This window comes from Thamnophis elegans, chromosome 12, assembly GCF_009769535.1.
Source record: "Thamnophis elegans isolate rThaEle1 chromosome 12, rThaEle1.pri, whole genome shotgun sequence".
Taxonomy (NCBI): Eukaryota; Metazoa; Chordata; class Lepidosauria; order Squamata; family Colubridae; genus Thamnophis; species Thamnophis elegans.
The window spans coordinates 22428951-22454830 of record NC_045552.1 but is presented as its reverse complement, the minus strand read 5'-3'; the positions used below and the strand labels follow the sequence as shown (position 1 = coordinate 22454830).

At 43.1% G+C, this 25880-nt stretch overlaps 2 protein-coding genes across 5 annotated transcripts in view; one reads left to right on the top strand and one right to left on the bottom strand.

The window, feature by feature from the left end:
* Positions 1-284: 284 nt before the first annotated feature.
* ADPRS (ADP-ribosylserine hydrolase) lies at positions 285-14953 on the top strand. 2 transcript variants are annotated; one of them, XM_032227392.1, is made up of 6 exons: positions 285-526; positions 3546-3642; positions 5443-5650; positions 10085-10269; positions 10347-10447; positions 14290-14953. In XM_032227392.1, exons 1-6 carry the CDS (start codon positions 322-324, stop codon positions 14592-14594), a joined length of 1101 nt encoding a protein of 366 aa, XP_032083283.1. In that variant the 5' UTR covers positions 285-321; the 3' UTR covers positions 14595-14953. The 2 variants fall into 2 exon arrangements, with proteins under 2 accessions (XP_032083283.1, XP_032083282.1); XM_032227391.1 differs by having other exon boundaries at positions 285-553.
* A 3423-nt stretch (positions 14954-18376) lies between these two features.
* The window catches only part of COL8A2 (collagen type VIII alpha 2 chain), a 183150-nt gene continuing 175646 nt past the window's right edge, over positions 18377-25880 (bottom strand). For all 3 annotated transcript variants that reach the window (XM_032227389.1, XM_032227387.1, XM_032227388.1), the window contains exon 5: positions 18377-22088. In XM_032227389.1, the coding sequence (XP_032083280.1) occupies positions 20173-22088 (1916 nt within the window). In that variant the 3' untranslated portion in view covers positions 18377-20172. The remainder of the gene's footprint in view (positions 22089-25880) is intronic.

Genomic DNA, 25880 nt, shown 5'->3' with positions numbered 1-25880 from the left:
AATTTGTCTTTGGTGCAGATGCTTGGTACTAAATACTAAACACTTGGGACTATACTAAAATACCAATTTTAGTAGTAATAAGAATTGCAATAATAATTTCAGTTAACGGAGGAGAAAAAGGAGAGCGCGCCTTCTAACCCCTCTTTTCCCTCATTCCCATCTGGCCACATCTGGAGGCCGGAGGGGCAGCAGGTAGACGAGAGTTGGGGGAAGGGGCGGGGCTTCGTGGGACTGCGCGGCTCACCTGGCGCCGCCGAGGGCGGAAGAGGAGGAGGAAAGGGGCGGGGCCTCTGCCTCAGCGGCCCCGCCCCCTCGCGCAACATGGCGGCCAAGGTATCTCAGCTGACGCGGAGCCGCTGCCGGGGCTGCCTTCTCGGGGCTCTGCTGGGCGACTGCCTGGGCGGCGACTTCGAGGCGCGGGAGTCGGTCAGCGCGGCCGAGCTGCTCCGCTTCGTGGTTGCCCTGCGGCCGCTGCAAGGACCGGCTGCCGAACCCGGCGAGGAGAGCGGCGGCGGCAGCAGCGGGGGCAAGTTGGAGGGCAGCCGTGTTTCGAGTGAGCAGGGCGGGGCGGCGTGGGGGTCGCTGCTTCGCGGTCTGGCCTGGATCCTTGAGGGGAGCCGCCCGCAAAGATGGCACGAGGATCCCCCGCCCCCAGTTAGGACGCTGTGCTTGGATTCCTCCCTGCGGGAGACACCCCCCCCCCCTAATAACATTTTATTTTATTTGCTGTATCATTTCTTTAGTTTACTTTTACATTTCCATTGTTTTCCATTTTATTATTTCATTTCCTTATTTTGTTTTTCATATTTTAATAAACTTATTATAATACTTATAATAAATATGTGTGTGTATACAAACACACATACACACACAGTATATATTTATTGTAAGTATTATAATAACTGCATACATATAAATTATCTGTCTATCATCTATCATCTATTGGTCTGTCTGTCTATCATCTATCTGTCATCTGTCTGCTTGTCTAGCGTCTGCATCTATTGTCTGTGTATCATCTGTCTGTCTATCATCTGTCTGTCTATCTATCATTGTCTGTCTGTCTGTCTGTCTCTCTCTCTATCTATCTATCTATCTTCTATCTAAATAGATAAATATAATAATCTGCGGGCTGCCATCAGTTTGGCAGTTTGATTCTCACAGACTCAAGGTTGACTCAGCCTTCCGTCCTTCCGAGGTCGGTAAAATGAGGACCCAGATCGTTGGGGGGGCAATAGGCTGACTGGCAACCGTGAAGCCTCCAAAATGACCCCAGTCAGGTTGGATTCAGAGTTGACAATGACTCTGTAGCAGTAGCAATAACACTTATATACCGCTTCATAGTGCTTTTACAGCCCTCTCTAAGCGGTTTACAGAGTCAGCCTATTGGTCCCAACAATCTGGCTCCTCATTTTACCAACCTCGGAAGGATGGACGGCTGAGTCAACCTTGAGCCTGGTGTGAGATTCGAACTGCAAAATTGCAGGCAGCCGGCAGTCAGCTGAAGTAGCCTGCAGTACTGCACTCCAACCACTGCACCACCTCGGCTCTGTAAACCGCTTAGAAAGGGCTCTAAAGCACTGTGAACCGGTATATAAGTCTTAAGTACTATTGCTATTTCTTTATTATTGTGGTTAGGCCTAAAACTGCTGCTTTAATTCTTGTTCCCTTCATAGGTGGGAAGGGCAAGGTGAGAGGGGGACCCTTCCAGATAAAAGGTTCAGGCTGCTTTGGCTGGCTTCTCCACTGTTCTTGTAATTACAGCTAACTAAGAAGGATAAACGTGTGGTGTGGTTACATGTGTGGCAACATTGCATCACCAATAGGGCAGGAATCACTGCATAGATTTGCAAAGCGGAACAATTAATTGCTGTGGTTTCTATCTTACCAAATGTTTCATAAAAGCTTGCTTAAATTAGTAATGTAGTACTGCATGTTAAATAATTTTGACTACTGTTACAATATTCACGTCAGTTTGCCAAATTTATATTCATTAAACAAATTGGTAGACTTATCAATGTGACAACTACCTCTTTATCGACAAGGAGAAAGTATTATACACTATTATTGGTGACATTACCATTACGTTATTTAATCACATTTTGTTTGAAAATTAGGTTGCAGTTAATATTAATACAGTATTTCCAGATTGCATTTAATAAAAAAAGTTTCTTAAATATCAGCCAAACTTCTGAAAGCATTATTAGATTTTATTTAAATTTCTTAATTTTTAAAAAATTATAATTAAAAAATTTATATTACAATAATTCAAATATTAAAATTCTGTACTTTTAAAATACAAGTATAACATAATTAGGACTATGGTGGCGCAGTGGTTAAAATGCAGGACTGCAGGCTAATTCTGCTGGCTGCCGGCTGCCCGCAGTTTAGCAGTTTGACTCTCACGGGCTCAAGGTTGACTCTGCCTTCCATTCTTCCGAGTTTGGTAAAATGAGAACCCAGTTTGTTGAGGGCAATATCTTAACTTTGTAAACCACTTAGAGAGGGCTGTAAACCATTCTGAAGCAATATATAAGTCTTAAGTGCTCTTCATTTTGCTATAATTAAAATTGATTATATTTTATTAAACTTCCAGTGTTTAACATGGCAAAATTGTAGCCTAGGAAGAGATGAATTGTGTCACTTTGTGACCACAATGCTAGAAATAATTTACCCTCTTTCACTTTGTTCAGCTTTTCCCCCCCTGTGATTTACTTTACGGCAAAATTATAGCAACATTCCTGTTTACTTTTAAGGTGAGGTAAGGAGTGAACATGGAGTTTATGGACTGCTTTTCAAGATTCTCCATTTTGGTTAACGTATGTTTGATTCAAAGCCTGTAAGATTCCCTTTGAATCTTCATATTAAATTCAGGAAGATTATTTTTTTGTGTGTGTCCAGACATGCAGACGCATAGCGATGGAGTTTCATATTTACTCATGCCTCTGCATAGGTAGTCCTTATCCTCAGTTGCTTTGCAACCATTCCAAATTATGGCAAGCCTTCCTGGGGTTGGAAGTTCCAATGACACCACCTCACACAGTCATGTGACTGCATTTCAGATGCTAGGCAACTGGGTTACATTTATAGTATAGCAATAGCAACAGCAATAGTATGGTATGGTATAGTATAGCCTTTATTATCATTGTACATGTATACAATGAAATTGATTTTAGCCTCACTGGTGCAATCCATGGCAACAAATACAAACAACCTAAATAGTATAAAGAATAATCCCTTTGCAAGTAATTAGGAAAAGAAAAAGAAAGAAAAAAACTAGTCATACGTTTCCGTATGTGTATGGAGTGATTGTGGTTGTGTTTGAGTCTTTAACTCCACAAGGTTAGAAACTATTTTAAAATCTATTTGTTCGGCCGGCTATGCTTCGATGTCTTCTGACCGATGGTAGAAGTGTGAAGAGAGACTGACCAGGGTGTGAATCTATTTATGACCATTTGCAGCAATCTTTGAAAAAAGAAACAAAATATGTGAGTTTGCATATATACTCTCCATGCATAATATATATTGCTTTATTGTTTGCTCCTCAGACATCCTCTATTACAGCGATGACACAGCCATGGCCCACTCCATAGTTAGGTCCCTGTTGGCCAAGCAAAATTTTGATGAAGTGGATATGGCAAAGAGGTAAGGCATGTGGCTGTTTTCAGACAGAGGAAATACTATTGGATTAGGTAGAAGTATGAATTTGATAATGGCATGAAAACTTAAGTTTGTGCAATCTGGCCTTATTCAACTTTGAATATAAATGAGGTTTGCCTTAGAGAGGTTTGCTTGGTATGATGGAGAAAATAAAACAGGCCTCTCTAATCTCAAGGAATAAGCAGAATCGCATTCCCGTAGGCCTCCTTTGCATAGGCAGAAAACAGAGGAATATTCCAGATACTCTTGAATTCTCTTCAGCTCAAGTCCCATCTATTGCTGTGCCTGTATTTTATGAATCCAGGTGGAAAATAATGTTGGAATAGCTGTAAAATACTCACCAGGAGTAGAGTAAAAAAGGTAAAAGTAAAGATTCCCCTCGCACATAAGTGCTGGTTGTTCCTGATTCTAGGGGGCAGTGCTCATCTCCATTTCAAAGCCGAAGAGTCAGCGCTGTCCAAAGACATCACATGTGGCTGGCATGACTAAACGCTGAAGGTGCACAGAACGTTGTTATCTTCCCACCAAATATAGTTCCTATTTTTCTACTTGCATTTTTACCTGCTTTCAAACTGCTAGGTTGGCAGAAGCTGGGACAAGTAACGGGAGCTCACTCTGCTAAGCGGCACTAGGGATTCGAACCGCCGAACTGCCGATCTTTCTGATCAACAAGCTCAGCATCTAAATCCAATATTCTTATTAGTATTTTACTAATGAGCATTGGATTTATCCTCACACAACATGCTTAAACATGAACTGCCAAGTGCCAGGGAAATCAGAAGAGACTCATGACTGATGATGCATTTAATCCCACTTTCAGGCTTAGCCTGGTCAACTACATGAGAAAGCTGCTTTTTAACCTTATTTATTAATTTTTTATGCTGCCCAGTCTTGTGTGTTATTCAAATCCAGGTGATTGTAAACTATCAAAATACTAGAATTAATTACAGAGCCGTGGACATTGCCTTGATGAGTTAGTGTGATCAATTAATATTCCCCTATGTGGATAACATCCTTAGGGCTTCATCTATACCCATGATGGCGAACCAATGGCACGCGAGCCACAAGTGGCATGTGGAGCCATTTGTCAGGGCATGTGAGGCATTGCTCTGTTAGCTGGCCAGTGCACATGCATTGGCCAGTGACTTCCGGTTTGCTCATAGGGTCGGTTTTAGCCCTCCAGAGCCTTCAGGGAAGCCTCCTGAAGGCCCCTGAAGGCTCCAGAGGATGAAAAAATGGCCCTACGGACAAACCGGAAGTCACTTCCGATTTGCTCGTAGGGTTGTTTTTTGCTTTCCAAAGCCTTCAGGGAAGCCTCCTGAAGGCTCCGGAGGGCTAAAACTGGCCATACGAGCAAATCGGAAATCCATTCCCGAACATCTGGTTTGCCTGTAGGGCTGGTTTTTCGTGCTCTGGAGGCTTCAGGGAAGCTCCTGAAGCCTCCGGAGAGCCTCCGGGGGGGGGTGGGGGTTCATGGGGAAGGCTGTTTTCGCTCTCCCCAGGCTCCTATAAAGCCTCTGGAGCCTGGGGAGGGCCAAAAAACCAAGCCAAAAAGGGGGGGAGCGCTGGTTGTGCACCCATGCACGCTGGGGTTGTGCGCATAGTATTATGGGTGTGGCATGCCCGCACACGACCCCCCCTGCACTCCCCCCGCTTTTGGCACGCGAGCCAAAAAAGGTTCGCCATCAATGATCTATCCTCTTTCATAAAGCCCTCTTGTTAGTGTCTTTCCAAGCAGATGAATGCAAATGGGACTATTTTGTAACCAAAGTCTTCTCCTGGCAGGTTTGCTGAAGAATATAAGAAGGATCCTGACCGATCCTATGGAGGTGGTGTGGTGACTGTATTCAAGAAACTGCTTAGTCCTAAATGCAGAGATGTGTTTGAGCCAGCAAGGCAGCAGTTTAATGGGAAAGGTTCCTATGGGAATGGTGGCGCCATGAGAGTGGCTGGCATTTCATTAGCTTACTCTGACGTTCAAGATGTAAAGAAGGTGAGTTAAATGTTTTTTTGATGCCACATCAACTATTTACACAGCATTTGAAAGCATTTACATACAGCAATCCTGTTTGATGCAACAAGCTAAGATAGGCCTTGGTGATGGAGTTATCTCTCGATTTATATCCCCAAATTACATACAGTTCCAATTTCTGTTGGTACATGAGCCATTTGTTTAGTGAGGTTTGCCCCATTTTACGACCTTTCTTGCTGTTATATGAATTACCACAGTTGTTAAATTAATTGCTAATTAAGAGACTGTGCCTTCTCCATTGACTCCTCTTGTCAGAAGTCACAAAAGGTGATCACATGACGCCAGGACACTGCAACCGTCATAAATATGAGTCAGTTGCCAAGCATCCCAATTTTGATCACATGACTGTGGGGCTGCTGCAACAGTCATGTGTGAAAAACTGTCTTAAGGCATTTTTTTCCCAGTGCCGTTGAATGGTCAACTAAAGGAATGTTGTAAGCCGAGGACTATCTGTAGTTTGGAACCACATATAAGGAGCAGTCCAGGAATTGTATTCTTTTTGGTTTGTTTGTTTCAGTTTCTCCTACTACCTGAGCTTGGTGGTTTTCTATTAAAGTCCTATACTTAGGTAAGAAAAACCAAAAGGACACATATAAACTGGGTGAAACCAGGTTTAATAGCAGTGACTGTGAGAGAGATCTTGGAGTTTAAGTGGACAACCAGCTAAATGTGAGCCAGCAGTGTGCAGCGGCAGCCAGAAAAGCCAATGCAATCCTAAATTGCATTAACAGGGGAATATAATCAAGATCAAGTGAGATACTAATACCACTCTATAAAGCCCTAGTAAGACCACACCTAGAGTAATGCATCCAGTTTTGGTCATCACACTATGAAATTTTTTTGAGACACTTAAAAAAAAAGTGCAGAGGAGAGCAACCAGAACGATTAGGGGACTGGAGGCTAAAATGTATGAAGAACGGTTGCAGGAACTGGGCATGGCTAGTCTAGTGAAGAGAAGGACCGGGAGACATGATAGCAGTCTTCCTATATTTGAGGGGCTGCCACAGAGAGGATGGGGAGGTCAAGTTATTTTCCAAAGCACCTGAAGTCCAGACAAGGAATAATAGATGGAAACTGATTGAGGAGAGATTCAACCTAGAAATAAGGAGGAACTTTCTGACAGTGAGGACAATCAACCCATGGAACAGAAGTTGCATTCAGAAGTTGTGGTAACTTCATCGCTGGAGGCTTTCACCCCTGGACTGCCATTTGTCAGAAATGGTGCAGGGTCTCCTGCTTGAGCATGTGTGTGTATGTGTTTGTGTTTGTGTTTGTGTGTGTGTGTGTGTGTGTGTGTGTGTGTGTGTGTGTGTGTGTTGGACTACATGACCTATAAGATCCCTTCCAACTCTGTTAATGTGTTAAACCTAAACTCGGTAACATCATCAATAAGAAAACAACTGAGCTCAGAGAGCACCAAGTCCTCTTCATTTAACCCTGAGCTACAAACATTCTCCTTTATTGGACTACTACTACCATCATGGATGGTCTACCAATATTTCTGGGAAACTGAATGCCTTTGTAGCTACCATTAGGTGTGCTTGATGTGGAAATTCTCAAGGAATGCAGTCTTGTGAAGGGTATGTCAACGATCCTTTTCCTAGCAAATCCTCTCAGAGAAGGAATAACATTGAAACAGTTGACTTCTAATGCCAAGAAGTCTAGCAATGGCATCAGATGTAAACATTAGGGAGCAGTATTAGAACAGGACACAGATTTTCTGTTTCAGAAGAGGCATAAAATTAGCCGTTAAGGAATGCTGTGAAAATCAACAGTGTGTTGAGTTACGAAGGAGATTTAGACACGTTTATGAAGGTGTTCATCCCAGATGTCCAACAAATTAAGTCATATTTTGGACATTGCACTTTTCCTTAAGCGCGCATTCTGCATATCTGGCCTTGTTTTTAGGTGTCCATCTGAGAACCAGCAAGTTAAACATGCGTAACAGATGTACATAACAAGTAGAAACTCTTCAGATCTGTTCCTTACATACCCATAGTCTGCTTGGAGCTGTTTCGTTCAGATAAGAAAACAGAGGTACTTTTATCTATATGCCTCCCATGAATGGATTCCATCCTTTATTTTTGGTTGAATTAATTTTCATCAGATGTCACAGCCTTTCACACTAGGATGACCAACACAGAAGTTCTTGAATGAAAATCTGTTTATTTATTGATTTGTAATTCATTTTCCCTGCAAGGTCAGGCAAACAAGTATAAGACATATCTCCTTAATGAGGCCTATTCACCAAGCTTTGATTAAGACTTTACTGTCTTGACTAGTTAGCTTGTACTTGGTATACAGAGGTGGGCTGCACTTACTTTAACAACCAGTTTGCCAAAAATGTGAGCACACGCACACACTTTGCAGCTGCGCCATCTGCGCTTGCCCGCAGCACTGAAAGCAAGTTTTTACCGTTGGGGGAGGCTTCTTGCACACCTACAAGGTCAACCACGGTTAGTAGAACGGGTGAGGCACACAAATCAGCTTGGCTGCAGGTGGGGCGAGCGAGCCGGAAAGTGAGATATCTAGGACCGGATAGCGTTGGGGCAAGTGGGCGGGGCCAACCAGTGCTGCGAACTATCAGTTCAGGCGAACTGGTATGAAGTGGTAGTAGCCCACCATTGTTGGTATATGTGGAAAAATCATTGGTATGTTAGAACCAATGAAGCTGAAAAAGAGAAATTTAGAAAGCAGTTGCCACAAGATATGATAGCAACCATCTCCAGGGGGATTGGACATACTCATAAAGGATGCATCTCCACTTAGTTATTAGTCTTTCCTCAGAGGAATGGCGCCAGGAGAAGGAACTTTTGTGTGCTGCCAGTGGGTTTTCCTCATTCATTGGGTCACTTAACATTAAATACAACATGTCCCATTTATTCAAAGATAGAAAAAAAAATCTTTGGACCCAGTACATGTTTCCCTAATAGCTCTGTTACTGCTTCCTTAAAACAAAGATTATGCTTATACATTTATTTAAAACACTTAAAGAATAAAATTAATCACTATATTGTATAGAAATAAAAAATGATAAAAGAGGATAATGGATGGGAAATAAAATATCAGTAAACAAATAGTACAATTATAAAACCAAAACCTCCTTTTGTTGATTAAAGTATTAACTGTATATGTAAAACTATATCATCTTGAGTGAAAGTTGTAAATCGCTGTGAAAATCTAAATCTTAATACAGGTAGCCCTCGATTTCCCACCATAGTTGAACCCCAAATTTCTGTTACTGTGGGACAGTTCTTAAGTGAGGTCCCCCCCCCCCCCATTTCACCACCTTTCTTGCCACAGTTGTTAAGGGAATCACTGCAGGTCTTAAGTTAGTAACATGACTATGAAGTGAATCTGGCTTTCCAATTAACTTTGCTGGTCAGAAGGTTGCAAAAGGGGGTCACATGACCTCTGGACACAACAATGATCCTTATATGAGTCAGTTGCCAATAATCTGAATTTTGATCACATGATCATGGGGATGCTACAAAGGTAGTAAGTGTAAAAAATGGTCGTTCGTCACTGTTTTCAGTGCCGTTGTAACTTTGGTCAATAAACGAACTGTTGTTAGATGAGGACTATCTGTAGTTGTATGGATGTCAGCCTTGTTTGTCATGATCTAAAAGAAATGCACATGATCTCATGAAAAACAAAGAACAATTTAAAAAGACTTTAAAAAAATCAGCAAAAACATATTTAATTCTAGACTCGCTCCCATTGTCCCTGACTGGTGATTGCAACAGATTATTTACAAAATTTAAAATTGCTTCTGATGATTTTCTTTATAGGAAATATTCACCTGTAAAAATCATACTTGACATATCTGAGTTTTATGTGATTGTCACTACTTCCTATGTGCTGCCAACAGCAGCCAAAACAAATACAGGCCGTCCTCAACTTATGGCTACAATTGGTAAGAGAGCTTCTGTTGCTAAACAAAGCAATCACAGCTGCACCCGATTTTATGATCTTTTTTGCCTCTGTTTTTAAGCGAACTTTACAGTTGTTAAACGAATCTGATTTTTCCTATTGACTTTGCTTGTTGGAAGGCAACAAATGGTGACCATGTGACCCTCTGGGATGCTGCGACAATCATAAGTGCAAGGACTGGTCATAAGTCACTTTTTTCAGCGGTGTTGAAACTTCACCTAGTCACTAAAAGAATGGTTGTAAGTTGAGGACTTATTATAAAGTTTTCCTAGTTCTTCTAAAACAGTTGTTTCCTCCCTCTCTCTCTCTCTCTCCCTCCCTCTCTCCCTCCCTCCCCCCTCTCTTTCTCCCTCCCTCCTCCTCCCTCCCACCCTCTCCCTCCCTCCCTCCCTCTCTCTCCCTCTCTCTCTCCCTCCCTCTCTTTCTCCCTCCCTCTCTCCCTCTCTCTCTCTCTCTCTCCAGTTTGCTAAACTGAGTGCTGAGCTGACCCACGCAAACTCCTTGGGTTACAACGGAGCCATCTTGCAAGCCTTGGCAGTCCATTATGCTCTCCGCGGGGAGTCAAATCGGGAGAAGTTTTTGGATCAGCTGATAGGCCAGATGGAAGACGTAGAGGCTGATGATAAGTCTGTGGCTGATGCACAAATGTAAGAACAGTTGTATCAACATTATCGCACGAGGAGGCAGCACACAGAAATATTTCACCTCTGTGTCTTCTCTTCAGGCTGGGCTACGAGGACCGTCCCTTCTCAAAGCGTTTAAAGAAGATCAGAGAGTTTCTGGAACAGGGTTCTGTGTCCAGATCGGACGTGTTACTAGAATTAGGTAAGTGCATTCCTTAATAGCATGAAATTCATAAAATTCTCCATGGTATCAACGGGAGAATCCAGGATGGATAGGATGAATTATTCTAGCCTGCTAACTCCTTGACTGAATTGAAAGTCTGAAGACACGCCTCCCTGGTAACGCTCCTCAGTCTTTCAATTCAGTCTCAGCCCGCAGGATTGTTTCTCATGAGCTCTGTGTGCAGATAAGTGTATTTTTGATCAAACTTCACCCCTTTTTTATGAATAGAAAGATTTTGGACAACTTAGCCAAGCGTGTTTGCGCTGCGGGCGCTTAGAATGACTTTCAGAGCAGCATTTGACAGCTTCGGCGCTTCTCTCTGTTGACAACTCTTGCTGCAGGTTATATTGGGCAGCGGCGAGACTTTTTGGCACCCTTTTACTTCAGAGCGAGTTTTGATCGCTCCGACACTTTTCGCTGTGACAGCTGTCGCCCCAGTTCATTCGGGCACAGGCAAGGCTTTTTAGCTTATTGTCTTGGGAAGCCGAATTTGGCAACCAGCGGAGAGGCTGCCTTTAGAGAACCAGAGCCTCTCTTGCTTGTGCCTGCTGCCTTTTATATATGTTGCGGCAAGGAAATTTGGCAGTTTACAACTTGCCTAATTTTCTTGAGGAGTCGCTGGCGCTGAAGACTTATTATAAAAGATCAATTATTGAGCATTCCTTAATAGCAGAGAATCATGAATTCGTATTTTTCGGAGTATAAGACAAACCTTTTTCCCTCAAAAAAGAGGCTGAAAATCTGGGTGCGTCTTATGCACTGAATACAGCATTTTTGGCCTCCCGAAATCCCGCCCCTTCACCAAAATGGCTGTGCATAGCTTTTAGGAGGCTTCCAGAGTGCTCCTGGGGACTGGGGAGGGCAGAAATGAGTGAAGAATTTGTGAAAAATGGGCCGTTTTTTGCTTGTTTTTGGGGGGGGGGCTCCCGCAAGGAGCACTCTGCAAGCCCCTAAAGGCTATTCATGCCTTTTCTTTTGGAAAAAAACAGGCCCATTTTTGCAAAAAATGGGCCATTTTGGGGAGGTTTGCAGAGTGCAAAATCTTTTTTTTTTATTTGCCTCCTCAAAATCTTGGTGCATCTTATACTCCGGTGCGTCTTATACTCCAAAAAATACGGTATAAGAAATAACAAGCCCTTCATAGTTTTGCAAGAAGAAGGGCGGTAGCATCTTCAATGGAAAATAACTTAGATGTGTTACCATCAGTCAGCAGCATGATGGACTAAGGAACAAAACCTTAATTCCTGCTCATTATGCAGTGATTGCTGCAACATTTATGTGCCTGTGAGAAAGATGAGATAGAATGTAATTAAGAGGCATGAAGTTTGAGATACATAATAACGATATAGTGTGCTTATTTAGCCTACTGAAGCTCACAATAGCAGGGTGTTGCAATAGTTCTAGGGAAAAAGTGTTTTAAGATTCACATAAGTTCCTCATTTATGTATTAAATTTATATGCCACCCGTCTCCACAGTAAGGTGACTCTGGGTAGCATAAGTTCTGCATTTAGAGGAGGTTTATCTCCTGTTACGTTTGGAACATAATAATATCTGTGTAACATTGGCTTAATAGACAGCCAGTTTGATCTAGTGGTTTAAGGTATCAGGCTAAAGACCAGGAATCTGTGAGTTCTAGTTCCATTTTGGGCTAGCTTGGTGACTTTGGGCCAGTTTCCTTCTTTCAGCCCCAGGAACGAGGCAATGACAAACCACTTATGCCAAATATTGTTAAGAAAAACTGCAGGGATTTGTCCATGCAGTCTCTTGAGAATTAGACACAATTGAATGGGAGAAAAACAATGTCATAAATATACTTTTGGACTTCTCCAGAGCTTTGGTTACATTGATTGGACCTTTTTGTAGATACTTTTAATGGGCCCCATTCCTAGTGTTTGGCTTTTTCTTTACAATTCCTGTGAAGGTGGTATTTTCACCCCAGTACAAACAGTTGTGGACCTCTTGCCTGGCATTAAAATTGCTGCTGCTGAGGGAAGAGCATAGAGGGCCAAGTCTTAGAAGTTTATTTCTGTTGTACAGAACAGAAACGACTCACAATAGTTTGTTAGTCCTTGACTTACGACAATTTGTTCAGTGACAGTTTGAAATTACAATATCACTGAAAAAAGGGACTTATTGTTCTGACTTAGGCTTCCCAAGATCATGAAGCCGACTCCTCATCCCAATAAAAACTCTTTATTTATGTTAAAGGGAATTCCTTTCCAGCAAAGTCCCAGCAAACAGTTTTTCATGGGATTTCACAACTACAGACCTTTATCAGGCTTGGAGAGTTGCCAGACCAATATCTTCCAAACGCCACGCTGTAGCAGCAATTACTTGGCAAGAAGTCAGGAACAGATCTTCACCCTAATGAATTGAACTCATTGTCTCCTGCAAGAGCCGAGGTGGCGCAGTGGTTAAATGCAGCACTGCAGCACTGCAGGCTACTGCTAGATCAGCAGTTCAGCGGTTCAAATCTCACCGGCTCAGGGTTGACTCAGCCTTCCATCCTTCCGAGGTGGGTAAAATGAGGACCCAGATTGTTGGGGGCAATATGCTGACTCTCTGTAAACCGCTTAGAGAGGGCTGAAGCCCTATGAAGCGGTATATAAGTCTACTGCTATTGCAAACTCCCCTCCTCCTCCCCTCCTAGCATTCGTCAGAGCCTTCCCCAGACTCCAGGACTGGCCCATGTTCCTCCCCAAACTCCTCACTATCTGAGTCTGCCACACAGCTCCACTGGCTGCTGGTGGGCCACAACACTTATTGCAGCATTCCCCTGGTCACATGATCAAAATTCAGACATTTGACAACTGACCCATTTTTATGACGGTTACAGCATCCCAGGTCATGTGATCCCCTTTTGCAAATCTTCTGACAAGCAGTTGGGAAGCCAGTTTCACTTGTCAACCGTGTTACTAACTTAACTGCAGTGATTCACCTAACTTTGGCAAGAAAGATCATAAAATGGGGCAAAACTCATTTTAACAAATGTTTCACTGAGCAACAGAAATTTTGGGCTCCGGTGTGGCTGTAAGTTGAGGACTACCTGTACTTCCATTCTTTCAGTAGTCTTGGAGGATTTATTTCCAGGTCATTCCTGGGAAGGTAAAACAAGACTCAATGGGCATTGGTGCATATATAATATTTCTTTTTATATGTCTTTTGGTTCACTTTTCATTCACTTGTGGCAGAAAACTAGATAGCAATAGCATGTAGACTTATATATCACTTCACAATGCTTTTATCAACTCACAAAGCATCTCTGGCCTGCTCTCAAGTTGCAATAGGCAGAGGACGGGAAACTGATAGAGCAGCATGGCAGCCACAACCAGAAGCACATTCCTTGCATACCTTTCTCAAAGCTGTCTCCCACATTACCTGCAACAGCCGGAGGGGTGTGTTCTCTACTGCCGGTGAAAGTATTCCATTGGACAATGCGATTTATGACACACCCTGGGGTCAGATGGGTGGGAAACAGGGTCATAATTGGGCTGTAAATTACGTGTTGTCAGAGTTGGCTTCACTTGGGTACCTGCGGACATGTTGCTTCTAATAAATAATTTGGATTTCTGTTGAAGCTTGGGTCGAGGCTTACCTAAGTGGTTTAGAGTCAACCTATTGCCCCCAACAATCTGGGTCCTCATTTTACCAACCTTGGCAGGATAGAAAGCTCATTCAGCCTTTAGCCTGGTGAGATTTGAACTGCCAAATTGCAGTCAGCTGACAGTCCGCAGAAGTAGCCTGCAGTACTGCATTCCAACCACTGTGCCACCATGGCTCTGTTCTCTAAAAGTAATTGGAATCTTTTGATTCAATGCAGGCAACGGCATCCAAGCCCTGCATTCTGTCCCCACTGCAATCTACTCATTCCTGCGTTGCATGGAATCTCACCCTGATGTTCCTGATAGCTACAACTCTCTGCAGCGGACCATTATGTACTGCATCCTACTGGGTGGGGACACGGATACGATCGCAACCATGGCAGGAGCCATTGCAGGGGCGTTTTATGGGGAAGAGCAGGTGCCCCAAAGTTGGAAAGAGAGCTGTGAAGCCTACGAGGAGACAGAGAAGCTGGCCGATGGCTTGTACGAACTCTACCACCAGCCAGCTTTGAGCCATGAATGAGGATTTGACACCCAGTAATGAGGTCTGTGGTTTTGCATCCATGTTCCAAAGGAAGCGAACCGTGTCCACAATAGGAGAGTCTCTGTTCCTCCGAAGAGTGCCCAGGCCATTGCGATTGGCTCCCTGCCAAAGGTTTCTGCTGTAGGTGCATGTTCAGAAGTGCCCATTCTTTTCAGCCGCATAGTCACTGTTCACCCATCCTTCTCTCCTTTTTGCTTTTTTGTTTCCTAATTATGAAAATGTTGTAATAACATCGTAATAACATCTTGGTTAGAATCTCTGCAGCCGATTGGCTTCATGACAGTTTCCCAAGCAGATCCTCACTCCAGAAGACTTGAGATTGGACTACCGTATTTTTGGGAGTATAAGACACACTTTTTCTCCCCTAAAAGAGGGTGAAAATTTGGGTGGGTCTTATACACTGAGTACAGCCCCGCCCACCTGTCGGCCCCCACCCTTTGGCCTCTGTCTCCCACCAATTTACCACCTTGCAGCAAACGGGGAAATGGGGCTTGCGGAGGCGGCAATAGGCTATATGGCAATTCCTGCAGCCTGAAACGAGTGATCATTGGGAGCCCTGTGCTTAAACTGAAATTGAAAGTGAAATGGGTTGTTTGTTGTAAGGAGGCAAATTGCTGGGAGGCAGAGACAGATTTTTTTTCTTGTAATCAAGCTAAACTGAAACAGGCTGTTTGCTGTTTACTGCAAGGAGGTAAGTCAATAACTATAAATGCCTATAGAATGTTCAAATTATTAGACTTATTTTTTAAAGACTGTTTTATTATTGTTCTAGACAACTTAACAAAATGAAAAAGCTTTTTAAAATAAACGCTTGATCTGAAGAGGCCCAGTGCTACTGTGTCTTCTTTTAAATAGCAGAGAATAACGTATACTTCCAGAAAGCCACGTCAATTTTAACAGCATCTGTACAAGTATAGTCTGAAATGTAACACCACAAACAGTCTGTACTGTTTGCTGCAAAGAGGAAAATTGCTGGGAGGCAGAGGCAGGTTTTTTCCCCCTTGTTTTTCTCCCCAAAAGCTAGGTGTGTCTTATACTTCGGAGCATCTTATACTCTGGAAAAATACGATAAGTTTGGACAAAGACAAAGGACAAATATGTAAGTTTGCAGTTCATCTAGTTATTAGATTGAGAGTTATCAGGCCCAGCTGCTTCTAAGGGCAATTGGAACATGTGTCTTTAATACCAGAAATGTATTAAATGTAATGCTGGCATTAACAAATTTTACCGCTTTTTAAAAAAACTAAAAACGGATCAATGTGTCTCTGCTGGCTTAATGAGTAGAGTAAGTAACAAGTTGAGTCAGGGTATTTTGTAACACTACTTCCTGGCCAATCAGTCCACCTCTGGCAGTACCAGGTATATGGGATGGTGGTGTTAATAGAGGTATTAATCCCATTTCTGCAAACTCTCAAAGTCACTTCAATAGTGAAATGGGCAGCATATACATTTAATAAATAAATAAATTGAGGTACTAAGGAATTTACTACAGTGTAGCTAAAAATGCATTGGATGGGCTGATAATGGAAGCCAGGAAAGGAATACTGGGTTGATCAGGTACACACCGTTAACTACATAGGCAGATTTGGGGCCTCCTAGAGTGCCAGTTTTGTTAGGACATATCAGTTGTTAATCAAGCTTAAGCATTTTGGCAGCTGAAAAGTGAAAGTCTAATTAGTAATCAGTTCTACTTAAGGTTAATAATCAGGCAGGGCAATCAAATTAATAAGCAGTTAACAAACTATGGGGACTTTAACAAAAGTAATTGAGGCTAATGGCACACAAGGCAATCAAATTAACAGTTAATAGTCTATGGGGAGTCTAGTAGAGTCATTTCCATTAGGGAAAGGTGAAGGATTCTCAAGGGGCGGAGTGGAGAAGTGATTTATTTTACCCAGTCTTCAATTACTGAAGAAGAAGGGGAAAAAAGGATAAAAACTCCCAATTGTCACAAAGGAAGCAAATCATATCGCTAAGATAGACGTGCACAATTTGGCATTCATATATATATAGTATGAATGTATGTATGCTCTAAGCATGCTAAATTGGGCCATTAATACAGAAGCACTTTAAAAACAGAAAACAAGAAATTCTGAACTAAAGATAGAAAGGAAAACAAACCGACCCCATCATCCACTGATCATGTTAACTGGTTTGGTAAAGAAACGTCTCCAAGAAAACAAGCTCAGAGAACAACAAGGACACCACAAAGTCAAGGTGATGAGAGATTCAAAGCGATATTTTTCTCTTAACAAAGTACTCCTTTTATAGAAGACTTCGGGCAAAAGTATTATTAGCCCATGTAGACTCACTGTGGGACAAAATAATAATAAAAAGCTGGTTAAGAGATCATAATCCTAAAGAGATTTTTTTAAAAATTAGGAAAAGCCAGGCCAGGTGTGTAGATTTGGCTTTCTCCTGGCCTGAACAAACTAATTGACAAAATGATGACTTCCCCAGAATTCTTTTCACTCCTTGTTTTGATTAACCAAAATAAGGACTGTCCCAAGTGTGTAGGCCATCTGGTCCTTAACCAGAGGCAATTGCATGCATGTTGGCTTAAAACCATCTGCTTTTCTTTGTTTTTTTCCCTTTCACAATGTACATCTGAAGATGGGTTGCTCTGTAGATAAGATGCCAATATGTGTACATGTATTTGCAGGGGATTACTGGAAATAAAAATAAATCTCTGTAAAATAAGATTTATTGAAGTTGGATCAATACAATCAAGTACTGTAGTTTCAGTTCAGAAGTGAAGGCCAGTTTGTGATCACAAAACAAGAGTGCATTTCAAAACAAAATTTACTATGAACAGTGCATGTAACATAAGTATTTACAAAATTGGGAAAAAAAATCCTCTATATAGTAGAAACAAAGATACTAGCACATTTTTTTTAAAGGATATCCCAATGGTATATGAAGATGCACATTGTAAGGATTTTCCAGGCCTGCCTTTTTGGCTGACTGACGCACTTTGTACAAGTTCTCCCAAATGCCCAAACCCCAATCTTTTCTGACAAAAAGATTACATGCTCTGTATGTCTACAAAGATAAGCTGAGGGTGGTTGCTGAGTAGCCTCTTCAGCCCACGCTTCATCGTCCTGTATGTGATCGCTGCTTTTTTGTGACCTTTATAATGCATTAACATACAGAAGGGAGAAAAGAATGTATGAGAAAAGAATAATCAGGGTGTAAAACTTCCGAAATTTTTTCCCTGTTTTTTGAAAGTGGAGAAAATGTTGTCTACTGACTTTGTTTTGTGCCTTGTCAGCACACAAATGACCAATACAGGGAGTCCTCAACTTACAGCCATTCATTTAGTGACCATTCAAAGTTACAACAGCAGTGACAAAAGCGACTTATGAGAGTTTTTCACACGACCGCTGCAGCCTTCCCATGGTCACGTGATCCAAACTCAGAGGCTTGGTGACTGACTCATTTATGACGGTTGCCGTGTCCCGGGGTCACATGATCCTCCTTTTGCAACCCTTGGGCAAGCAAAGTCAACGGGTAGCCCGATTCACTTAACAGCCACGCTACCAACTTAACAAATGCGGTGGTTCACTTAACAACTGCGGCAAGGAAGGTTGTAAAAGGGGGCAAAACTCCCTTAACAACTTTCTTACCATTAGAACATTTTGGGCTCAATTGTGGCCGTACGTTGAGGACTACCTGTGTACACAGAAAGAGGGGAAAAAAAGGTTTTATGTGCAGTAGAGCATGCTCTGGGCACCTAAAGCAAAAACCTGGATTTATGTGATTCTCTCTTAGAATAGTTCAATTTTTTTCCCCCACTCCAAATTTTGCTAAATGATAACGTATTTTCTCTGAACGAATAGCGTGATGAGTAGGACCAAAAGGCTGTTCTCCACAGGAAAATACACTTGAAACAAGAACACGAGCCTCTAAAATTGGCCTTTTGAGTATCAGGCACACAGAAAATGTGCCCTCCCATGGCTCCTTCAATTTTAGCCTGCGGGAAACCAAGGTGAAAATAAAAAAATATTTTGCGAGTGTGCCATTAGGATTACTGTCATCTTCAGGAATTTAGAAAACCACCAGATGGAATTAGAATCATTAGCCTGTTCTTTTGTTGTACTTAAATCAGACAAATCAGATCACATTTTTTTTAAAGGAAGGAAACAAAAAGGCAGTTGGTAGAATATTTGTAATAACAGATGACCCAAATATTTTTTTCCCCAGCAGTTTTCTTTTGCTGCCCTTTTTACAGTGTGGAGTTTTTCACTCGTGTCAACCTAGAATCTTTGTCACAAAGTGTTGATTGCAATTGTTGTTCTAGTTGAGTTGTTTGAATGTATATATGTTTACAATAAATTTGAAAAAAACATACTAAGCTGCTTTAGCCATTTCATGATCTATAAAAAGAATAGTTAATTAAATCCATCTATGTTCTCCACAATTTATGCAGAAAAGGAATCCTTAGCATATTTTTCATGTGCTATTATTTCTTCGGATGACAGAAACCTCTTTTTTGTATGTAAGGGGTACAAATGGCTATTTAAAAAAAAACTGCAAAAACCCGAATCCCAAACTTTTCTGTTTCTTTCTTTTTTTAAAAAAAATATTGCACTACTCGAAATGTCTTTTAAAGGAGCTAATATTAAGAAAATATTACTTAGCACCATTGTGGAAATTACACTGAAGGGAAATCAGGAATGTTACTTAAAGAAGAGATATCAAATATTGTATGGAGTTTGGTACGGCCACCTTCGTCAACAGTCTGCAGATCCTGAGGAAACACGGAAACAAGGTGTTTGAACAACACAATTCAGTCTTTTATATATCTATCTATATATATATGTATAAAATTAGCAATATCTGCAGTGATTTAATACTCAGATATTCATAGAAGTATATTTATTTCTTTAAACTATTGCCTTGCACCTGATGGACATTTGACTGGTTTATATAACCCTGGGCTATTTAAACGCATGATTTACGGAGTCTGGCTTTTTCCAGTTGATTTCGGAAGTCTCTCTGTATGGCTTTGAAATGAAGAGTTCCTTTGTCATCCCTTTTCTCACAAACACCGAACGGGATGCTTTAAAGATACACAGAGCCTTGCGTAAAAGATGCTCAAAGCAAAGCATTTCACCATTTCAGAATTCACCCTTCTGGGTCTTCGTTATGCCTCAGGCGTCGACCGAAATCACATTTTAAAAGAGCTAAACAAAGAAAGGTGGTGCCTTAAGCTGATTTTTTTTTAAAAAAAAAAAACCCAAACCCCACAACGTTAAAAGTGACTTTTGTTGGCACAGGTTCCCCAACCCTTTCGGACTTTCAAGGGCCCCCAAAGATGTGACGGGCAGCATCGGTGGGCTTGCCAGGCCATGCCGTCATAAGGCTAAATCAAATTCCGAATCCCCAGGCGGTCCAGCAACAATGCTTCTCTTTCTCGAATGCTCTCCTTGGCTGGGTCAAAGCGATCGTAGCTCACACATCCTTCCCAGTGACTTTCCTATATATTTTTTTTGTTTTTAAAAAAAAAGACAAGTTTATGACTCAAAGGGAGAAAAGGGCAACTCCCAAACGGCCGTTATGTGGGGCAGAGAAGGAATCCGGAAAAAGAAGAATGGATGTATTCGGTGGAGTAAAGACCGTTGGCTTGGTCTGAGGGCATCTGAATCCAGACTTGGTCGTTTTCCTTGAGTTCAAGCACGGCGCTGCCCGACGCTTGGTCTAAATACCCTTTTTTGTACTCGTCGTAAGTGTAGGTGGCTGGCACGTTGTTTTTGTAAAGGGCCACCCAGACATTGGTTCCTTTCACATGGACGTGATAGGCGAAGTAATAGATGCCAGAAATGGGGCACGTGAAGATGCCTGTTCCTGGGTTATAGCCGTTCTGCCCGTTGTACAAAGTCCTGTCAAATTTGACGGGCATTCCTGAGGCTGGGAAGGGCGAGCTCAGAATGGCGGTGAAAGCTGGCAACATTTGGGCAGAGAGTTCCCCTCGGCCGAACTGGGGTTTCCCTGACTTGCCGTTCCCCAACACTGCTCCATCAACATTTCCGTCGGGCAAATGGTGGCCCTCAAAATCAGGCGACATTCCTGGGACCCCAGGCGGACCCGGTGGCCCTGGGGCTCCTGGGAGCCCAGTGATTCCAGGGTTGCCAGGAACACCTGGAGGGCCAGCGGGGCCTATCATGCCTGGCTCTCCAACTCTGCTGATTCCAGGGGCCCCCGGGGGCCCAGGTTCACCTTTCAAGCCTGTCAAACCTTGGGGGCCCATGGGACCCGAGGGGCCTTGCAAACCTGGTATTCCTGAAGGGCCTCTGAGGCCTGGCTGGCCTGGGATCCCAGCGTCTCCCTTGGTCCCATGGAGTCCAGAAGAGCCTGGGGCCCCGGGAAGTCCCATGAAGCCACCTTCCCCCTTGGGACCCATTGGGCCAGGCATCCCTGTGGCACCGGGGAGCCCTCTCTCCCCAGGAATCCCCGGCTTGCCCGCAAAACCACTGGGCCCCTGGTCTCCCCGCAGACCTGGGGGTCCTATAGGCCCACTTGGCCCTACTTCACCTTTTGCGCCCGGGAGCCCATGCTTGCCCGGCAAACCCATGACGCCCTGAGGGCCAGGGACCCCAACCAGCCCATGGGGCCCCATCTCCCCTGGCTCTCCATCCATCCCAGGCTCCCCTTTGTCACCGATTATTCCTGGCACTCCCGGTTGCCCACGGTCCCCCTTTAAGCCAGGGAGCCCTGGTTTCCCATACCCTGTAGCGCCAGGCAGCCCTGGAAGGCCACGCAGGCCAGGTTCGCCCTTGGGCCCCAAATGGCCTGGCAGACCCGGCATGCCAGCTATGCCAGGCAGTCCAGTGCCATCCACACCTGGAGGGCCACGAGGGCCCATAGGCCCAGGTTGCCCACTGAGCCCTGGCTCACCCGGAAGCCCCAAGTCCCCTTTGTTCCCCGGAGCCCCGGGCAACCCATCCAGGCCAGGTTTTCCAAGGCCAGAAGGCCCTGGGGGCCCCGCAGGGCCAGGCGGTCCCCCATTCCCTCGGGGGCCTGTCAGTCCGGGCTTTCCCACGCCATTCTCGCCCTTTGCTCCACGCTCGCCTCGCAGGCCGGGTTCTCCTTTTGGCCCAGGTTCTCCTCGAAATCCAGGGAGCCCCGGGCTCCCATTTGGGCCTGGTTTTCCATTCACAGAGAGTCCAGCAGGCCCAGGCAATCCCGGTGGCCCTGGCCAGCCCCGCTGTCCTTGGTCTCCTCGTGGGCCGATCTCCCCTGCCGGCCCTGGCATCCCCTTCATGCCAGCCTTGCCTGGAAGTCCCGGAAGACCAGGTTTGCCGATGCCGGAAAAGCCAGGGGGCCCAGCAGGGCCAGGTTGCCCATGAAGTCCTGGTTTCCCAGTGCCTGGTTTCCCCGGATAGCCGGGCGGCCCAGGTGGTCCTCTTGGGCCCGGCTTTCCCTGTGGTCCAGGTTCCCCCTTGAGGTCCATCGGCAGCAGTGGAGGCATATCTGTGAAGACATGAAGGACACGTCACTCAAGACAGGCAGAGCATCTTGGCAGAGGCCAAACAAAACAAGCTTTGACTTGTAGAGAGAGGCAGTCCTCAACTCTTTTCCTGACACAGGGGCAGAGGTGGGATTCAGGCCCTTCAGACCAGTTCAGACGTTAATTTTAATCTGGTTTGCCGAACTGGTAGTTGCGAGGACTGGCTGACCCTGCCCCCCCTGCCCTGCCCTCCCAGGAGTCTCCGTGCAGCCTGTTTTGGATGCCAGGTAAATGCAGGGACCACATGGAGGCTCTGGCAGGGCGAAAGTCCGGAAATGGGCCCATTTCAAGCCTCCATTGGATCTCGGAGCCCGGGAAAGGCCATTTTTGCCCGCCTCTGGAGCCTGGGGAGAGCAACACACACCCTCGCAGTACGGGAAGCCAAATAGGCCACGCCCCCATGGCTACGCCAACCCAGCAACCAGACAGAGAACTGGTTGCTAACATTTTTCAATCCCATCCCTGCCCAGAAGGGCCCCTTGCTGCAAGTCCTGAGGGAACTTGCTGCCAAAGCAAAACTCTCTAAAGCAAGAAGACTCTTCAAAAAGGTCTTCTGGATTGTGGGAAATATTTGGAACCCTTTTGAGCTCAAAATCACTTCGATCATATCAGAAGGTCCAACGGGAGAGAAGATATGTAGCTCAAGGTTGATCAGCTGAATTCTTGATTGTCTCTGAACTCAATTGTTTGTTTTGTTTTGACCTAATGTGGTAGTGGTAGGAAAACAACCAAGCTCTGAGAGAACATCAACAACTCAACATATTGGAAGTTTTCTGACACGGTTCTCATTTCAAAGCAGCTCAGCTTTAAACTGAGAATAATCTTTCGAATTTGAGATGTTTCACACACATCTCAAACCTTTGCTAAACCTATTTTCGAATACAGCTCATCTGTCTGGAATCCACACAACATATCAGACATTAATACAATCGAGCGAGTCCAGCGGTATTTCATGAGAAGAGTCCTCCACTCCTCTGCTCACAATAGAATCCCTTATGCCACCAGGCTTGAAATTTTGGGCTTAGACAACTTAGAACTATGCCGCCTTCAGTTTGATCTGAGTGTAGTACACAAAATTACCTACTACAATGTCTTACCTATCAACGACTACTTCAGCTTCAACCACAACAATACACAAGCACACAATAGATACAAACTCAAGGTAAACTGCTCCAAACTCGATTGCAGAAAATACGACTTCAGCAACAGAGAGTGGTCAATTCCTGGAATGCTCTACCCAACTCCATTGTTATGTCCTCTAACCCCCACAACTTTAACCTTAAACTGTCCACTGTTGATCTCACCCTATTCCTAAGAGTTCTGTAAGGGGCGTGCATAAGTGCACCAGCGTGCCTAATGTCCCTGTCCTACTGTCCCCACTTATCCATAGCCATTTCATGTATTCATAATCATGTTTATACTTACATCTGTTATCTTATGCATGCTTGACAAAATAAAATAAATAAATTCATCACACTGAATTTGACATATCTATAGACTTGAATCTCTCTGAGACAATTTTACAATTGTCTCTCTGAGACAATTTGACAATTTTGCAAGATTTCTATATGGACAATGACAGGACAATTTTAACATTATTGGTATCTCCATTTGCAAATAACAAAATTCAGTATCATAAGTTAGCTGTAAAAATCAAAGTCCCTTAAAAACAACAATTAGCAAGCTGGACAAGGGTGTCCGCAGGAGTATGCTTTGTATTTCTGTTTAATAGTGCAAAACTGAAACTCATTTACTATAATGGCTTCTGTCTAAGAAAATTTTTAAATATAAAAAAAAATCACAGAGGAATCGGCAAAAGTTTCATTCCCTCTGGGGAGATAGGCAGGCTAGGCACCCCAACAATAATAATAGCAACAATAATAAATTTGTTTTTCCCTTTCCTTCGTCTCTGTATTCCTACCTTAATCCAGGTCTAAGATCCAGCATCACTTCATAATGTTTTCAAAGGTTTGGCCCATGCTAATTTTTTTCCCTTCAAACCACTTAAGCAAATCAAATGCCAGCAGAAGGAGACAGATGCCATTGGTGGAATTAACTCCAAATTGGCATAGAAGAGCTAAGAAGACTTTTAAAAATATTTTTACATAGGAAAAAAAGCCCAAATGGTTTTTTTGAATGATGATTCTTATTAGTGGAAATTTTGAGTTGAACTGTACATCAAACATTTTCCCCAGTTACAGCTCTAATGAAGATCACATAAATATCCCCCCCTCAAATCTTTGTTCATTTAAGTTCTTGCACTATAATAACACAGCCAAAACTTGTATGCTTAAGCAAGTTTTTTTCCCCCTTTCATTTTGTATTTGGAAAAAGACCTTTCCAAACAAAATGATTTCAATATGTTGTTACGCTTTTTGATACCTTAGAAAAGAACGAGCTTTCGAGATCATCTGAACAAGGCAGCCTTGTCAAGGTGATGTGAGATGAAGGAGAAAAACATGTCACTTTCTCTGGATACCCCTGTGTTCTGAAAAAGCATGGTAGACTTGCAAGGGCCACAGCCCAGAGCTATCGGCCAATTCTGACCAAAGAAAGAGGGGGAGGAGCAAAATCTGAATTTAGAATCTTCTAAATGTACAGGTGCAGTTTGGTGACTCAGACGTGGTATCCTTCAAACGTGTTGGGTTCTTAGATTCACTAGCTCTCAGTTACCTCGGTTTGAGGAAAGGGTGAGTAGGCAATATGAAGCTAGCTTCCTATGTATCATTCTCATCTCTGGGGAGCTGTTCATGTCAAAGAGAAAAGTTATCAATGCTTCAAATTAAAAACCCAGTTGCTTACAGGTACCATATTTTTCGGAGTATAAGACGCACCCCCTTATAGATTTTTTTCATGAAACAGAAAAAAATGAAATTAATTACAGTCTGATTAGTTAAAAGAAGTTACTACAAAAACAAAACTTTTTAAAACCATAGAAGAGGAGGTAATTTTGTGTTTGTATTTATATTTGCTGTAAAGAAAATCTACTAGAAAATCTAGCTGCTACTTTTTATTTCTTTTCCTTTTTTTGCACTCTGGGCTTTTTCTTTGTCTTATTTTTTCTCTATATACGTTAATTCATGTTAACTTTTGTTTCCTTTTTAGCATTAATTTTAAAAAAATTGAAAGCTAGTCTGTTTCCATAGCATCTGCCAGGTGGCAGTGTTACTCCAAGACAAAGACTGCATTGCCTTCTTCAAAACCTCTGAATTGGGAAAAGATGCCCAAATACAGCAAAAAGTATTTTCTACTCTCCATCCCAAATAATATCCTTTATTTTATTGTATGAGAAGTCACTGTCCGTGCTTCTCCTCAACAAACTGGACATCACTTGGATATGACATGAGAGAGAATTTTTTTTAATTAATTAGACATTTTAAGAAAAGAAAAGTGACAGGAATAAAAGATTAGCAAAAAGAATAAGAGCGTAAAATACAAATGAGGTTACGAATAACACAATATGTTTCATCATTTTAAAAGATTACAAATCACTATTAAGGTTGCAACTAAGAATAAATAGCAGGAGCCGAGCTCCATACAATATAAATCACCAAATGAATGAGAATTAAATCCTTGGGCATTTAGGAACATAAAGATAAATGTTCCCCTCGCACATATGTGCTAGTCATTCCCGACTCTAGGGGGCGGTGCTCATCTCCATTTCAAAGCCAAAGAGCCAGCACTGTCCGTAGACGTCTCCGTGGTCATGTGGCCGGCATGACTAAACGCCAAAGGCGCATGGAACGCTGTTACCT